Source organism: Nymphalis io, chromosome 18 (genome assembly GCF_905147045.1).
Source record: "Nymphalis io chromosome 18, ilAglIoxx1.1, whole genome shotgun sequence".
Lineage (NCBI taxonomy): Eukaryota > Metazoa > Arthropoda > Insecta > Lepidoptera > Nymphalidae > Nymphalis > Nymphalis io.
This window is the reverse complement of record NC_065905.1, coordinates 10,389,978-10,409,700: the sequence shown is the minus strand read 5'-3', so window position 1 is coordinate 10,409,700 and position 19,723 is coordinate 10,389,978. Positions and strand designations below refer to the sequence as shown.

Here is a 19,723-nt window from a genome sequence, read left to right as displayed (position 1 = left end):
TTAATCAATTAGCATTGGTGTCGAGGGAAAATACTAGAGGAAGCCATTAAAATAAATATCCAGTTTTTTTTTAGTTTTTATTCTATTATATTATAGCGGTGATTAATCATTTAATAACATCGGTACCGTCTACATAAAAAGTTTTAATAAGTTTAATTATTAAAACGAAAAAAAAAATTGGTATAACGGTTGGTTTCATTCAAATTAATTGTGTCTAGTGAGTGAGTGATGTATGAAACGTTTCCGTCATAAACGTTGCACTAAAATTCGATCTTGAACTTTTTATTCTGAAAAAACGTTCACCACGATAACTTTTTCAAACATGTATATAGTTTATGTATCAAGTATCATTAGATTATGATTATAATGGCATATCATCAACTCATGTAAACTATTCAATTCTCGGTTAAGGCAGGTGTACACAGTAGCCGACTAAGTTAAATTATAGGGTAATTTATAATATAAATAATTAAACACACTAATTAACGGTAGCACATTTCTAGAAACTAAACGTGTTTAGTTAATTACGAACTAAACACTTCGTTATCTGTGACCTAGTAGCTAGCGTCACGTGGTATATTATACGAACATAAAATAAGTATAATAATAAGTAAACACACAATTACGATCTTACAAACGTTGTATAGCGGGTGATCGGTAAAACAATGCTCTGTCTTCTTCTTTCGAATGTCAAAGCAATAGTGATAGAAAGAGCGAAATCAGCTTAAACTGAACAGCCGTAAGCAACGTTAGTAAGTAAGGCCGTTAGTTTTTTATATTTTGGAGAATAATTGCAATGCCAGTTTTGATCGAATTTTTAAAAATAATTTTTCCCCTAATTTATTCGCAAAGCTTGTACCGTGGGGATAAGAATAGTCCAAGGTCAGGATCGAACCTACGACTTTCATATTGCTATTATTATAAAGCTAATAATGTATTATTAGTAATCTTGGCTTTAGCTTTAGTAGGATTAAAGACATTCGTCAACAACTTTACTTCTTATTTTATTATCGATATGTATAAAACATTGCATTCTTTCACAATAGTATTGAATTATTTTCTCATAAATGATAATACATAGTAAGAACCCAAATGAAGATAACGATGTAAGAACATCTATACATCATACTTAAGCATAGCTTATTATCGCGGAATAAAAAAAAAATATGGTAAAAAAGGTTCTATATTTAAAAAAAAAATTAATTGTAGCTACAACCCTAAAAAGACCGGTGTACACATAATCTATTGAACTACAGAATGTAACTAAAGTAAATACCGTAATAACCGTGACCGACACAATGGTACCCCGCTGCCCGACGACAGATCAAGCCCAACCTTTTTAATTATAATATCACTCGCATTATAAACTTTTTGCTTCGACAAAAAAAAGGCTACTTTTGGGGTCTCGAGTGGGCTTCAAATATTTGTAGTATTGACAGGGGATCGTTTACGGCTTTGGAGCACATCCTATTCAATTTATGATATATTTAGGTAAAATATTAATAATACATAATATTTTTAGCAAATAAATGACGTCACAAAATACTAATAACATATGTAAGTACTTAAAATCGATGGGTTTTTCACTTTATGATGAATTAAACGACAAATACAAATTATTAAGAAAATATAATTTGTTAACTAAATGATATAATAATGACCTATATGTTGATCACTGTTTTGTTAATATAATTTTCTTATAAAAATCCATCGAATTAAAGCAATCTAAAGAAGCAGGTACTCACGAATCCATGTTTGTCGCTGATGTTGTTCGTCAACTTCAGCTTGTGGAAGGAAACAACCTTCTGCATCCACTGCTCGCCTGTTGAAGGGGAGTCGGGGTGGATGTACATCCTCTTAGGCATCTCAGGGTCTGCCTTACCAGCTACCATCCACCGACTTCGAGAACAAAAGCACACATTACATTCCATTGCAAACAGAAATCAAAAAGTCTAAACATTAAAATACTCAAAACTCGACCAAGGTTAAAACATCATCAATAGCAAAAACTAATTAAAAATCTACTAATGAAAGTGAAATTAATTTTTAATTAAAAATAACACGCGGCTCCGGTGACAGGTGGCCGCATAAATTATAAACATTATGACGTTATAAACAATGTACTTTTGACACAGGACAGAAACTTGTCGAGGCGTGAAAATATTCGTTCTGTTAAAAATCTTGCCTGTGATATATAACTTGTCAAACTGCATGCAACGAAATTAGTGTAAGGTGTCAATCGTACGTCAAATAATGATGATAGTTACATGCACATGATAAGAGGATACAAAAGCACTAAAGAGTGATTATAATCACTGGGTTATAAGCAATGTGAATTGAAGAGGTCTGCGTTTAGTTGAACAAAATTGAAGGTAAATCTGCGTCGAGCGTACGACCATTTCGATTCAAAAATGGGCTAACCATACGTGATGAGATTTGTAATTAGACCAGTCCGCGTTCAGAAACGATCATTCGCTCTGTAGAATATCCGGTTCGTTAACAAAACGGTAAAACGTTCAAGGCGTTGTGGAAAAACGAAATAATTTGGCTATAAGGGTATACATTTTAACCACGCAGATCCCTATCCTTCACATATTTACGCATGCTTCTTGCCTTATTGTTCTTTTAAAATAACGAATTATATTAAAATAAGTTCGACCTACTCGGCCGCCCGAATCGGAGCCGTCATAATCGCTACAATATTCTTATTTTAATTTAATTCCTTCGTCACATCTTTATATACCTGTTGTGGAATTTGTATCTGCAATCGTCGGCAGCTACGATGTCCATTAGCAAAATGTATTTTGCTTTTTTATCAAGACCAGAAACGCGAACTTTGTAGGCAGGAAACATACGTCTGCAAGCAATACGAGAGAAAAACATGGATTGGGACTCGTTCTTTGCGACAACGATATGACATCACGTCGATTGTGAGACATGCCGCTATACTAGTTTCACTTTTTGTGCTAGTTCGATCTCAAGAAATTGCTGGGTTAGCTTGTGATGTACCGCACTTGTGACATTTATTTACATTCAACAAACACATCTCGAAGAAATTATCACACTCTTGCGTACCCGAATTTCATCTATTTTGCAACGCGATAACTTTACTAAAGTGTTTTTAATGAAGTAAAAGTGTATCGCCTAAAACTAACCAAAATCGGTAAGTCGCCTGTCCGTTTAGGCGTTCTGCGATGGCGCGAAACGTGACCGACGCACGTGACCGTATTTGATCAAATAATACGACGCGAATGATACAAAAGTTCGCTCAAATGAAGTAATATTTCACTGATTGAGTAATATGTGAATAATGATTTGTAATAATTAATTATCATATTAACGGCGCTAGACAGCCGGTTCTTTTGTCGGCGACGATATCGGTTTATAGCTGAGTCACACACGAATTATCGACCGGAATGCTTGGGTCGTATTAATTAACGGATATTAAATGGAAGTTTATCGATCGCATCTCGATGTTGCCAAACCTGCGCGTCGGCGGTTTTGATACTTGCCTTCGATCGGCGGCTGGACATAAAATGGTAAGACGGACCTTATCGCGTCATGTCATCGAGAATTAAACAATGTACACGATCAAATACGATGATTATTGAATTCGGATGCGACTAATGAGTTAGTTGCGATGTTCGTAAGCTGAGAAGTATTGACCAAACTGAGCACCGTTCGTTTTAACCGCGATCAGCGTAAAATTCCATTTAGTTGATATAGTAAACGAGTTGCTCCGTATTTCTCACCTCTGGTATCGCTTAGTCTGTTTTTTACATAAACGCTGCGGCGTTTGAGACAAAGATATTTTAATGATATTACCCATTGGATGCGTGTTGAATCCTTAATCGTTGGACGATTCCAGGCGCTGTTCGCTTCCCGTAATGTCGTTGCCCTTAAATTGAGCGTAGTTACGAATTGTTTACAGACAATTAAGAGCGTATCGGAATTAAATTGGTGGGAACTAGTGCAATGTGTGGGCAGAATCACAAGCTTAATGAAGAAGCGTGTAACGGTACTCGATATAGCTGCAGCATCTCCGATCGACGGTCAGTCAATTACATTGTTTCGAACAGATTTCAAGAGAATATGTGACATATAATTTGCGACATTTTCTGCGATATCTGTGATAATGGACCAGCAATTTAGATAATAGAATGTATCTCTAAATTCTTGGTCGTTACGCAATAGAGGGAAGGGAAGGAGCTATATGAACAAGGCTTTTGATGATGAGGTCCCAGCGTGATGACGAAGAGTTCTACCTGTTATGAAACTTATATCGGTAGTCGTCGGCTGCAACGATGTCCAGCAGGAGAATGTATTTCGCTTTCGCGTCCAAACCGGACACGCGGAACTTCATTTGTGGAAACATTTGTCTGGAAATGAATGATCGTTTATCTCAACCGATCTTAACATTGGGATGACATCCGGTTAAGATTAAATAAATGTTTTATATAAGAAACGTAAATGTTTTAAAATTAAAATTGATTAAACAGTTATATGATTATATAATGACATAGTACTGTGATTTGTATCGTTTCTGATATAAAATCATTAGTTTTTATAAAGAACAACTTAAATCTAACATGGCTCATTGCACCGCGGTCGCTCAATATATGTTGACGGCCAATATCTTAATTTTGTCCGAGTGTTACAGGCATTTTCTTCGTGCCAACTCCGTAACTGTTGGTAGTTTACACGATATAATTCAAGTGGTCAGTGGTCAGTGTGAACGCAGTTTACCGCTCATTAGACCCTGATTTATCGTCGTTACGTGATGACCACGGAGTGTTTGCCGACAGGCTGATTGATGTCGTGCCGTGAGGAGATTCGTTTAGAATAACAAGTGCTAAGTTTAACATTTTATTAAGCGAACAAAATCCGTCTCGTGACTTATGTTTTAGGAGCAGATAGAATCGTAGCCTGTTTTCATAGCACTCTGAATTAATTTTGAGATTTTAAGTTTAATAAAACCTGCTTGGTAAATATATGAGTGTATATCATTTATTTAGATATTTTTTTTATTAATTGGGGTGTAATAAATAGCAAAATAAATAAACATCTGCACAAATGTGTTTTTTATTCATCAGCTTACTTAGTACATATCGAGTATTATGCAATGTATATTTATTGCGTAATACCCGCAGTAGCTAAAAACAAACAATCTGCAACCGCATAGTGTCGTCGCTAAGTAATCCAATACATTAAACGCTTAAGCGCCCATTATATCCTGGTCTTCTGTACGATAAACGTTACATATAACGTCGCCTGTTTATGTATGGAGGTAGTTAAAACCAAAAGATCATCACACTGGTTGAAATCCGTGTCGAGTTTTACAAGATATCTGATTTCGCTACACCGCAATGCTAACTATGGATCTTTGTACATTGGTTATTCAATGATACAATGATTTCATTTTAAATATTAATATATTTATTCTGAAGATTATTTTATTAAGACTGAACTAAATAAATGAGAAAATCATTCTTATTTCAAATCCAAGTTATCGCGTTCAAATAACAACAGTTGATTCTTCGAGCACAGATAACTAAAAGAACCTAATAAGGCCTCTTTCATTAAAACTCCTTACGCGTGTATATAAATAATTCTGACAAGGATACGTTTGTGGATAATTAATTAGAGAGTAATTAATATATCTTATCGCGTTCGTTGCGATTGTACATGAATTCATTAAAAATCTGTATCGTGAATGGTCGCCTTTAGTTTACATGTTTACTGAATTAATAATTTGTTGTGTGAAACCAATTAATTAATTGTAAGAAATATTTGTACTCTGCAAACATTTTAAAGGTGTTTGTTAAATTTTAAGATAAGATTAAAAAAATATTAAAGTTTTTTTTAATACTAGGCTAGGACAACGATATTTTATACAGATTAAAAATGTACGATTAAATGTACCTAATCTGTTTCACTCGTAATAACGCGAGTAGCGAAGCTTTTACGTCGTCTTTTGTCTTTGTAAATATAATATTATGTCCATTAAAGTGAAATGTCATCAAAGGTTTAAAAATATCACGATATTTTTTTTAAACGAGCTGCTCAAATATTTATTTTTTTACAAAGGTGACATTTAAAACAAAAAAAATATTCGTTTCGTGTCAAGACATCAACTCAAACATTTTACATATACATATTCAATTATTCAACTAGAAAAACCGGTATTATAACTACATTTGTTGACCTAGGTCCTAATTCTTCACATTTCAAACACTACATTAACTTTATAAAAGTTTCAACCTTATTTCTATACACATAGAGTTGCCATTGATATGTACGTGGTAAAAAGCTGAGTTCGCCTCATACAATGGGCTCGCTAAGTATGGCGTAGGACTCTTATAAGGTGCCGCGCTACGGTGACAATTTTCCTTCAAACATTGACGTACATGGGTGTAGTTTTAATGTAGTCCGTTGCCTTTTCAACCGACAACGTCACAAACAACGAATTATGTATTTACGATGTTTTTAACACTTTCTTTCATGTCATTAGCGATTCTGACATTGACATATTGCATTGTTAAATGCCGAGACGACCCGGTGGTTAGAGCACGAGAATCTTTATCGGAGGTTGCAGGTTTGAGCCCAGACAAATGGTGATTTTTTATTTACGTGTTAGGCGATAAAGGGAAGCTTCATCTGTCGATTGAAAATCTACCACATTTGTATTCACCGACACGCATTAAAGAAGCGTGGTGTATACGCTCCAAGCCTTTCCCCTTAAGAGAGGAGAACCTAACCCAGCAGAGACATATACAGGCTGTTACTTAATCATTAAATTAATTTCAAATACAGCTATTTTACTGTTACCACATTACTGTTACCACAAATTTATCAGATATTTAATATGACGAACGATATTGAATAAATATTAATTTTATATAAATTATATTATCCGCTTTTCTGTTCGCATGTAACACCTTTAGATTAAACGCATTCAATTATGACAAATGAATACGTCACACATCTAATCAACATATAATAAGGCCATGTGTACATTAACATTATTTTATATGAAAAGGTTATGTCTATATACTTAAACAGTAATACTCGAGGCATTTATTTATGAGTTATCGTTCACATATGTTATTTATCGGACCATTATCATTTCTAAAACGAGGTTTTAATTAATTATTTATGACTATAAAACGAGCGTAGACGGTTTCAAACAATTTGCGTCAAAACCATCTGTCAATTAAAAAATGATATCGAAACGAACAATGAATTCTTGTGTAAATTCTCATTTCTTTTTTAATGAATATTAAATATATAATAAGTACTTTATACGTTGCCTTGTACTGTTTGCAAAGAGATTTCCCTTATCAGAGGAGTATCTATAACTAGCTGTACGTCTGACTTCGTAAGGTTGAAATTCATACAAAGCTGCTGCTCCTATTCCCCCCCCCCTCCTTAAAGGGGGTACGTACGTGTATGTATTTTAACGTTGAAATTTCTAAAAATCATTTCTTCATTCACAAAGGATTTTATAACTATACATAGTAGCCTATATATCCTTGGATATAATGGAATTTCGAAACGTGATGGCCCAGTGGATATTAAACTTGGATTTTAGCGGAAGGTCGCGGGTTTATATTACCAGCAATTGGTTCATAAATCATTTTATTGAGTGTTGAAGGATAAAGAAGAATCATGGATTAAATTCAGTCACGTGCATATCGACCCTGAAGCAACAAGGTGGAGTACTTAAGCATCAATCCTTATCAACATGACAGGACACAGGTCCCCCTACACCACATTAACGGGATCCCACTAAACAGTTAAACAAAAAATTTGTGCACGAACATTTAAGTGAACTGACTCTCAATTATACAGGCCTCGTATTTCAAGTTGGAACTCGGATCTGCAGCCGTATGAGGTCGCCACTAGGCAGACGCAGCATTCCTCTCCCGTCATATTATATGTTATAGATATAGCGTCGATCACCGTACGTAAGGCTAATTATAAAGAACGGTTATTAGATCGACAAGAGCTGGGGATTGATGCCTCAATGCTTCGCATCGCTCTGAATGCGATATTAGCACACTCCACGATGGTACGAATGATATATACAGACATATATTTTCATATACGTGATATTTGTTTTACATCTGTTTCGCTGTTATTGTTCTTATTTTTTACTTTTACTATTTTTGAAATATTAATTTATTGGTAATGTTTCAACCCGAAATAAAATGTGTATCCAATATTTAATTTATGCAATTCTCAACCAATCTATGTATTTTTTTAGCAGTAACAGCTTGTGAATGTCCCACTGCTGGGCTAAGGCCTCCTCTTCCTTTTTGAGGAGGAGGTATGGAGCTTATTCCACCACGATGCTCCATTGCGGGTTGGTGGAATACACACGTGACAGAATTTCAGTAAAATTAGACACATGCAGGTTTCCTTACGATGTTATCCTTCACCGTATAGTACGAGATGAATTATTATTTCAAATTAAGCACATGAAAATTCAGTGGTGGGTAATGCCACCTGAGGTGGGTAAACCTCAGGTTTGAACCCGCGATCATCGGTTAAGATTCACGCGTTCTTACCACTGGGCCATCTCGGCTTACTTTTTTAAGCGTTCTAAGAAAAAATTACGGTAAAAATATACAACCTTATTTAAACATTCCTACACGTTTAAGGAAAATGTCATGAGGAACTAGTATTGGATTCAATTTAGTTTTTATAGGGAGTTTAGTTAAACATTGATTTCTCTTTCTGTCATCATTGATTTGACATTTGAAAGAAGGAGACAGCATGATTAATTTATAAAACAACATTTACTGATAAAACCCCAAAAAATTAAAAACTAGGTAGATGTTCTTATATATATTCCAGCAGTCTAAAAAGCTACTAAATTGATAATTTAGGATAAAACTCAATGAAAATCCCTTGTTTATCACTTAAATTATAGGCCATTTTATTTATTTAATTTTAAGCAATAATATATATTTATATTCTTTAAGTTGTAATTTTATACTAGAAAATTGTGATCTAATTTTTTTTACTTAAAAATATTGGTCTAAATCTGAATTTTCTAAACAGCTTTTGCCAAAAGTGACCTGGTAACACCGGTTGCTGTCTCAACTCATTATCGAGTATCAATGTTTGATTTTAAAAAGGCGAGAAACATTTCAAATCACTATATTAGGCACTATATATATCAATGTGGCTATGTTTATTTAAGTCAACTTTATTAAGCGTAATTGAGTTGCAAACAACCAAACACACACACTATATATATATATATATGTGTGTGTGTGTGTGTTATTAAATTTATCAAATGATCGCTAATAAGTTAAATACAAGTTTTTATAAGGTCTAATTAGGTAACGAGGGGGTTCCCCTGCAACGCATCGCGATGAATGCTCCATTCACAAACCAACGATTCACACATCTAATATAACGCTATAAGTACATTTCTAAAAAACAGAAAAAAAATGTGTAAACGAACTTTTTTAAAGTTACTATTATTTTGTATATAGTTTTTTAAATAATTTGCTTTTAATTGAATCATTATGAAATGTCTTGTGAACGTTCAAGCAATTCTTGGTTTAAGTGAGAAGTCATGAATCTTGTCGCTGAGCTTAAATAGAATATCCCGTTTAAAAACCAAGCTGACATCTATGCGTACCGCAGAATAATGAACGTGCGAAAAAAAAGACAGTGCGAGCAAAATTGCGTAGCTGTATATGTCCTAGTAAGAGCGGGAACATTATCCTAATTAAGACCCGCGCGCAGAACCAAAACGACGCAACCACATACATCCCCGCAGGCGATAATAACATGTAACACCATTACAATAGCTACGAATACGTCCTGTAACGGCTTTAGTGTGCGATTTTTATTTCCACATATCTAAAATTATAACATTTTCGAGACAAATAGGTGTATATTTCTAGGAGATGCATCCCTCGCATCAATTAACTACAGTAATTGGGGGGTCATCGTGGAAATTCGCTTTAAAAAGGAAGGGGGGATGGAGGTGGCGTTCGGAGGGGGAGGTGCATCTGCTCACACGTTGACGCATTCTTGTGGCTTCGACCGAGCACGGGCCATGAACACCGATGACTTAATCTCTGTTTTATTCTCGTTACGATTTTTTTCTGCTCTTTCAATTATAAGGTAAATTAATTAAACAGGATCACCGTCAAGTAACTTGACAAGTTTAAGTGAAAACTTATTGTTAAATTATGTAAATTTTAAGTAATTAACGAAACTATTATGAATCTGTTAGACAGGAATAATGTGCCGGTTGTTTGTTACTTTAATACTGTGATAGAAATAAAAAAAATATTTTTAATCTGTATTAAAGCCGAGATGGCCTAGTGGTAAAAACGCGTGAATATTAACCGATGATCGTGGGTTCAAACCCGGGCCAACACCACTGAATATTCATGTGCTTAATTTGTGTTTATAATTCATCTCGTGCTTGACGGTGAAGGAAAACATCGTGAAGAAAGCTGCGTGTGTCTAATTTAACTGAGATTCTGTCACTTGTGTATTCTACCAACCCGCATTGGAGCAGTGGTGGAATAAGGTCCAAACCTCCTCAAAATGGAGAGGAGGCCTTAGCCCAGCAGTGGGACATTAACAGGCTGTTACTGTACTGTACAGTTACTGTAATCTACATTTAAGAGAAGGTTAAGGTGATGTGCCACTGGGCGTCATCGACTCACCTTTCACAAGAATCAGCAGACAGCGAGCTACGTAGCTATACGTACGACAAATCGATTGTCAGTCACGAAAATTGTTATAAAAATGTACTTATAAGGAGTTTTTATTAAAAATTCATGATGTAATGGGTCATTAGTTTTTATGCCCATAATCGTTGGAAGTGGTGCGAATTATGATGTTTTTTTTTAATATGTATGTGTGCGTATTGTTTTGTTCACGGCAGATGTGTTGAAATATTCATTCTATCGCATAATTAGTTTTAAAGTTTAACGCTTGGAATGTCATTGTTATTGCCTTTTATTTTGTATTTATTATAGTTGATTTAAAATACAATTTGCTAGAGTTAAATATAATATAATTTGTTGTGGTTTTTTTTTTGTGATTAAAAACATAAATAAGTTATTCAATAGAGGTTAAAATTTTATAATCGTTATTATTGTTCGTGAAAATATTCTATTATCATTAGTTTAATGACATTCGAGCCGATGTGGCCCAGTGGTTAGGACACGTGATCTTAACCGACGATTACGGGTTCGAAAACTGGCAAGCTCTGCAAAGTTTTCAATTTTCTATTTGTGTTTATAACTTGAAGAAAAATATCGTGAGGAAATGTGTATGTGTCGAATTTAACTGATATTTTGCAACATTCAAGCTTCTTTTGAGCGTAGTGGAATAAGCTTCAAACCTCAACAAGATAAGAACATCCCAATAGTGGGACATTTAGAGGCTGTTTCAATATTTTTTATAAAGTTTTTTACATACAAAAAATAAAACACAATTTAAGTACGTGAAATTTCAGTGGTGCCTTTCCGAATTTGAACCTGCAATCATCGATTATCATTCACTTGTATTTTGGTAATAAGCAAATACATATGTAGCTGAAATGCAGTATATAATTTGATGTTGACGATGACCAATCCATGTTGGACACGTACCGACAGCACGTGGGCCGCGCGCATGGAGTTAAGAGTCCGGGAAACGGCCGCGTGGGCCGTAACGATCCGTTTTATCTTCTTAATAAATAAAAATTAGTGTTGTCTGTTTGTCCCCTATGCGTTTCTATAATAATCATCTTTTTTGTTTGCTCCTTTATCAATATAACGAGTTGGCGTGGTTGGTAATTGCCTTTCGCACCGCAGGTCGTGGTATACCCAGGACAGACATTTGTGTGTATAAACGTATCTGTGTGTCGTGAGTCTGGGTGTAATTATCTATATAAGTATCATTTTACAAAAGAAAATAAGTGTTATGTATATCAGTTGTCTGGTTTCCATAGTACGAGCTCTGCTTAGTTTGGGATCAGATGGCCGTGTGTGAATAATGTCCCAGGATATTATAATAAAGGATATAATTCTATGAAGACCCTTACCCGAGCGAAACCGGGACGGGTAGCTAGTATTACAACTTCCAATCGCTAATTTCTTGTTTATAAATACGTTGCGAAAACGATTGCAGGTTTAATCAACGCATTAATCGTTCATTTGTCACAATTTTTTTTGATTTGATTCTTTATTTTGTATTCCATAAATATAACTTTTAAATGAATTCGTTTGGTACTTGTGACGTATTTTTTTATACTTTTATATTGTTGCTTTAGTTATTTATATAAAGTTTGAATTTGGTATTCTTGTTGTGTTTCGGTGTTCTTGCATAATAATTGAGTGAGAAAAAAATATATATACGATTTTTTTTATCTTGAAATAAAGTTTTTATTAAACTCTTGACGAGACATTATTAGCTACTTAATTTCCTTTTTACAAGCTTTTATGTTTTTTTTTTGACAGGCCGCCTGGTCACCATCCAGACCAGCCTCGGAATCCCACTCCACATAATGAATTAACAACAACAAGAAATACAGCTGACACAAAACAGGATGAAGATAAGACAAACAAAAATTTGCAATCCAAAAGGTTGATTGTGGTGTTGCATGGCAATAAAATGTGTACATCGAACTACAAAACTCTAAACTGATAGAAATATACACCAACGGCACGGACAACACGTCTGCTTGACACTACGAGACAACATTAAAAAAAAATTAATTTAACTTTGTTTCTTTGTAATACAATCTTGCAAGTAAATTTTAAACCATTTTCACTCAACCGATTAATCATAATCACTTTTTTCTTGTACTGGTGAAAATAGAAACTAGCCTAAATATGATGTCTTAATGTCTTAATGTCTCCTTCTTTCGAATGTCAAATCAAGAATGATAGAAAGAGATATCTCAGAGCCTTGCTTATAAGCGTTTAGAGAATAATTAGTTAAATAATGCTGTCTTCTTCTTTCGAATGTCAAATCATTAATGACGGAAAGAGCGATCAGTTTTTAACTAAACATCCCTTCAGTAACGTTTATACCTATCATAATATGATAAAAATGGCCGCCAAAAATATGCTTTTAAATATATTTTTAATATATATTATAAAGTAGGTTTTACTCTTGTGTTTTTTTATAATAATTCAAGTTCAAATTGTAAGGTAATTTAATTTACGATACATCTAGAATCTTATATCATGGAACGGGTTCGCCTCACCCTGTTATATAGTACCACGATTACCTATAAAGATAAGTGAATTCCGCTACCGAACACCATCCAAGTAATTAATATGAAAATAATTAACGAATTCCGTTGTAATACGATAGATTGACAAATTGTAGAAACCGTTTCGTTTTGTTTTTGTTTTTTGTATATTATATGTTACGAAATTTGGATTTTATTTAGAGCCCTATTTGGGGGCGGTTAAATGATACTATAATGTAATGAACTGCTGTAGAACAATCACGAGTATTATATTTTAAGAACAAACTCGAAACTCACCACAACAAGATTTAATGTCAGAAGGTGACATGCGTCATTGACTATAATAATTATTATAACGTTTATATTTAAAGAATACACGTATCAAAATTGCGTATCACCGTAAGTCGGTTATCAACGTTTCACGAGTGAGATACGAAGTGAAGCATTGTATCGAATTAATACAGCATTTTTTTAGTCGCAGTTTGTTCTATAATAATAAAATGATACAAAAAATCGAATATTTTCTCTTGTTTAAAAGTTATGTTTAAATGCAAATCTGAATACAATAATTATGATAATTAGTTAAAGGACGCATAAACATAAAACGATTTTCGAACTATACGTTCGAATCCATAGATAACCGAATTTGTTTTTTTTTTTAATCAGATTAGTTTTGTTTAATTAAAAAAAAACAGACTTGTGAAAAATTAAGGAAGCAATGATGTTTTTTACGTTGATTTCATTTATTATTTAAATTAACGATTAAAAATGATAAAATACGTATAATAATATATAGTGTACACATATTTCAAATTTAAAAAATTCCAAACAGATAAACATCGAAACCGAATCGATTTCAACTCGATACCGCGAACACATTAAGTCACAAAATATAAGTCAATAATAAAAATCCGTTTAAAAAATAAAACAATAAAAATGAGATGTTTTCTTTTATTAATTCCAAGTTGAAATGATCTTAATGATTTTTTTATGAATTGTTAATAGCTTCGAGAGTCGTAAAACTCTACGAGGGTTAACTTAAGTTATATGCTTAGGATGTAAGATCGGGAGTAAGACAGCGGGGTGCGATCAGATAATGCTTATATAGGTAAACTAGCGTACCGGCTTCGCACGGGTAGATAACAAAAATGTCTTTTGGGTAGGATTTGCATAATATCCGTTTTTTTGTGAGTCTATGTCGGGGAAGTTAAGTTGTGACAAATTTCAAGTCAATCGGGCGGTTAGTTAAGGAGATCTCGTGATGAGTGGTATTTCGCTTATATATATATATATATATATATATATAGATAAATGTTTTACATTGGCAACATAGTAACAACCTGTGAATGTCCCACAGTTGGGCTAAGACCTCCTCTCCCATTTTGAGGAGGTTTGGAGCTTATTCCACAACGCTGCTTTAATGTGAGTTGGTGGAATACACATGTGGCAGAATTTGAGTGAAATTAGACACATGCAGGTTTCCTCACGATGTTTTCCATCACCGTCAAGCACGAGATGAATTATAATCACAAATTAAGCACATGAAAATTCAGTGGTGCTTGCCAGGGTTTGAATTTTATTTTAAATTATTTGCATTTATATGTTCCCTTTAATATCTATATTAAATTAGTAATATTGTTCATATTTGTTTTGTTTGATATATTAGCTTGATTAAATTAAAGCACTGAGTTAATTAATAGTGCTTAAAATTTTAGCGCGTTAGCACATTTTACTATATATAATAATAATATTGATGTGAAAGTAACTTCTGTTACGCTTTCACGGGTAAGCCACTGAACCGATTTTGATGTAATTTGGTATGAAGCTCGAACCCCGAAAAAGGAATTACGTTCTTTATAACACCTGCTCCCTTAGACGCAGGCGAAAACTATTAAATTATTTTTGTAAAACTTTAGGATAAATAATTTTTTTTAATCTGTATTAAAATATATTTTTGTTTGTATTACATGCAATCACTATAATCTTGTTTTCAATTAAACTAGCTTACCCCCTGAGTCACTATATATCAATTTAAACGAAAGGATTTTGACTTATATCTTAAAATTGACACAAGCGGAATTGACATGAATTGAAAATGTATTAGCCTGTTATATTAAATATAACACCGGAAACAGCTTAAGCGAGCAATGTTGAAGTGTCTCTTAACTTGTTCGCGTAATATATTTAATGTCTAATAACATACGATGTTGGTAGTTTTTTAATAAATATAAATACACTTAGTGTTTTTTAGTGTAATTTAAAAAAAATATTTTATATTATATTTCATGAGTATATATGTCAATGAGTATATATATCATTTACACATATGTACCTAAACATGGTACCTGAAACATGATAATAAGGTCCTCCAGACCGATTTCGGCCACGGCAGTCAGTCTCAAGATTAGCCAACTACGCAGGACATATTATAGTGCACAAGTGTGTGCGCAAACACAGGTGCACTCTCTATTCCCTAATTCTCATAATCCGACGGGACGGCAATCCGACACGACCGGAAAGAGTTCAGGCGCGAGACCAACAGCTTTACGAGCTTTCCGAGGCACGGGAGTGAACACACTACCAACTTCCAGACTCCGAGCTGCTACTGAGAATTTTCGACAGATATACCCAATAACTTTTTATTGGCCCAGCCTGGGAATTGAACCCAGGACCTCCGGGTCTGCGGCCTTACATCAAGCCGCTAAACCAACGAGACAGTCAACATGTTACATGATAATATTATACATAACATTGTGTACATCGTTTTATTTTCTGAACCGTATTTTAAGGAATTAAATTCACATTGCAACTTTTTTTTTACTTCAAAAGAAGCAACAATTAGACTCTACAATACTTTGCAAAAATAATTATAAATTCGTAATCGTAAAATATAATAAAATATATTTAAAAGTGAATTCCCTAAAAATTGATATATGTACCACCGCGCCTGTAAAAAGCCGACGCAATAATTAATGTCCTTCCCCCAGTTTACAACCTATTACAAGGCCGATCACCTATACAACCTTTTTTGAACGTTCCTAAAAATTGAAAAAAAAAACAACAAAACCCGAGCTCGTTTAGGGCGATGTGATTTAAGACAAAAGTCGGCGCGTTGGAAGAGATGGAAATAAAAAAGCTATAAATAACGATTAACAAAAAGCTGTGTCATCTCGTTTCTGTTATCGAAGGACCGGGCACCGGCTGACGGTAGCTCGACTAATCGACGTCGAAAACTATAGAATAGATGTTGTTATTAATTATTTTTTTGATTTATTTATTTTTATTTATTTATTTAATAGGATCACTAACAATATTTTTTATATAGAATCGGAAGGCGGACGAGCCTATGGGCCACCTGATAGTAAGTGTTCACCAATGCGCAACCAACTTTGGGAACTAAGATGTTATGTTCCTTGTGCCTGTAATTACACTGGCTCACTCACCCTTCAAACCGTCATCAACTCACACAACAATACCAAGTACTGCTGTTTTGCGGTAGAATATCTGATGAGTGGGTGGTACCTACCCAGACGAGCTTGCACAAAGCTGTACCACCAGTAAATATACAAATAACAACAAACAAAAAAATAAAATATACATTACATATAAATGGTGGCATACATAACATCCCAAGAGAAAAAAATTCTGATATGTATATCGATTACAAGTGTACACAACATTATATACAACAAAACTTAAGTGCATTAATACGTTAATGTATTATTTAATTGTTATATATATATTTCTTATATATCGTTGGTCATTTAAATGATTTAAAAAAGGGCTCTATGTATTTAAAATAATTAAAACAAAACTGGTCTCAAGGGTGGTCTTTAAGATTATTCTTTCGTTTGTCTTATTTTATTGTTTTTTTACCTAAACAAGCAGTTTTAATTAATTACAGCTATTTTCTATTTTAAAAGTATTATGTAGGGACGTGGTGAGTGGACACCGGTACAGCTTGTATGTATTTTTGTAGATATTTAGAGCGCAATGCCTTAATTGATAAAACTATCGATTAATTAGCAAATACTGAGGCGTCGTTGAATTAATTTAAGCTCACATACGTAGATAACATACGTATTAAGTAATAAAAAAAGTAAAACATTTTTTTTAAACGCGATTCCCAGTATTTTTTTCAATGTGACTGGGCGAATTGGAACGGAGAGTAAAATTTTAATGTCAAAAATTGAAAGCAACGTTTTGTATGTAGCATTAAATTAAAACGATTCTGACTAAAAAAATAAATGTTTAATATTTTTTTGTTAATTAATCGTAATTTTTTAGTGATACCTATCAATTAGAACTTTGAATTAAATTAAACTCTACTTAATTCAAGAACCTTCTAATAATATTAATCATTTTTAATTTTTATCATGCAAGAAAATCCAAGTTACCACGTTATATATATGTATATATATTTATATAATATTGCATAACAAATTATATACATCGCTAGTTTTTTTATTATCTTCGACTCTATCGCTTTCCTTGTGAGATAGAGATAAGAGAGACGCGGTGTAACCTTGCCGGCGCCTTGGGGTGGGCTGCTCGTTACGGTACTACCCGTTTCAACTATTCGCGTTTCTGGTACGATGACGATGATTGACAACTTAAATGTTCCATAATTAAATATTTAAGCAATTAAAAGTAATTATTCGATTTTCGATAATCTTTAAATTAAAAAAAATGTAAATTATATTTTAGTCTGTGCATGACAAACATCATGTTGTAATAAAATAAAAAGTTAAAGACAAATTAAAAAATAATTATTAAATGTTTTTAAGCGGTTTTGTTATAGACTATAGTCAGCCATGTTCGATTTTTGATGACGTCACATAGCCTATGAGGTTCGAGACGTTTCTAGAAAAGTAACGACACTTCACTTATTAATCTCTTAAGGTCTTTAGGCTCTAAACACACATGGCATATTTTCTTGATTAATATATATTTTTCTAGCATGTTTTTTATATATAAATCAGTTTTAGAAAAGATAATCGTCTATCTGACGATTCATTTCGTCAGGACACCGTGAACTAAAGCTTGTATTATGATGATGCGGAGCAGTCCCTCCAATTGAAGTCCAAGCTATAAAAATAGCTTACAATTATAAGTTACAATCACAATAAATATTTATTTCTAAGGCAATCTCTCAATAAATGATTCGACAATTTTTATAATTAAAACGAGATCATGTAACAAATAATCGATTCTAATTAAAAAACATAAACATTTACACAGTTCATTATTTCCTTCACAAACACAATCCATAACAGACCTTTGTCATCCTTCATCACGCGTAAAAAATTAAAAAAAAAGAAAACCTACAAGCTAAAGCGGGACGTTTGATCGGTCGGTGGCATCGAAATGTCTACAAGTGTCGATTAGTCGCGAGAAAAAGTCGACAGAAACATGCTGTCGTTGTCATGTCGCAGGTCGCTTGACCGACGTATTCAGAAATAGATCTTACGATAACGAATGAATAATTATTCAAATGGTTCAACTCGTTACGTTTAACGGAAAAAGTCGAGGAATTTAAGGATGCAGTGCTGTGGCTATACTACACCAACGGTATGCGAAGAATTCTCTCGAAGTTTCTCAACGTTTCATTTAATCGGATTAATTGGATTAATTACGAATAGAAAGCAAACAATTAGCCAAAATACGGTGATACACATTCGAGTGTCGCTCCGACTACGTGAGTCGTATTCTTATGAGGTTAGTGATGTGAACGTCCCGAAACGTGACCCATAAATGTCTTACCGATTTGTTAATCGACTTAGTCGCTTTTATCGATAGACGCCCATACTAATGAATGCTACTGCACTACACTATAAAGTTTTATTGCGAACATTTTAACTGAATCGATTAGTTATATATTTAAATTTTCTTTTTTCATTATAAAATGTTTTGGTTAATTTTAAATTAAATTTTATAGTTATCACACAGATAATATTAATATAGATAGAAAAATATTAGAGACGCAAAATAAGTCGCGCGCCAAAAAAAGAAAAAAAGATGGCGGCGTATACAAAATGCCGGGAATGTATCCACGTGGAGTGGCCCCACGAATTCGGGGCCTTAAGGCTTTTTATTTTGGATGTCTCCCATTTGTTATACATTATACATATAGGCTGCCTATCGCGGCATCGGACAGGGAATTTACAGACGGCGCCACCGACCGAAATCGTATACAGGAGGATTGTATTTAAAATTATGATTGTCAAACGCAGAATTTTTATCTCATATCGCGTTCGATGAGTTTTAGAAGACGTTACGATGCCTTTTACGAATTATAAATATAAATTTATATAACTTAATAACGCTCTTATGAACAATGTAAATATTCAATAATAAAAACATTACGTTTTTTCTGTAAATATCTATTTAATAATATGACAATAAATTATGACTACTGTATATCAATCGATTTAATAAAAATAATTAGATTTAAAATTAAAAACGGGAGGCTAGGAACAGCCTGTATAAATCAAATTCGGG

The 19,723-nt window shown here is 33.6% G+C and overlaps 1 protein-coding gene across 8 annotated transcripts in view; it reads right to left on the bottom strand.

Annotated features, from left to right (window-relative positions):
- The window catches only part of LOC126775435 (T-box transcription factor TBX3-like), a 118,267-nt gene that overhangs the window by 74,987 nt on the left and 23,557 nt on the right, over positions 1–19,723 (bottom strand). For 4 of the 8 annotated variants that reach the window (XM_050497384.1, XM_050497386.1, XM_050497387.1 and 1 more), the window contains exons 2-3: positions 4,266–4,379; positions 1,746–1,899 (exon numbers count right to left, since the gene is read on the bottom strand). In XM_050497384.1, the coding sequence (XP_050353341.1) occupies positions 1,746–1,899; positions 4,266–4,379 (268 nt within the window). Of the gene's footprint in view, positions 1–1,745; positions 1,900–2,743; positions 2,858–4,265; positions 4,380–19,723 lie in introns of all 8 variants that reach the window. The other 4 variants (XM_050497382.1, XM_050497383.1, XM_050497385.1 and 1 more) reach the window with 2 other exon arrangements.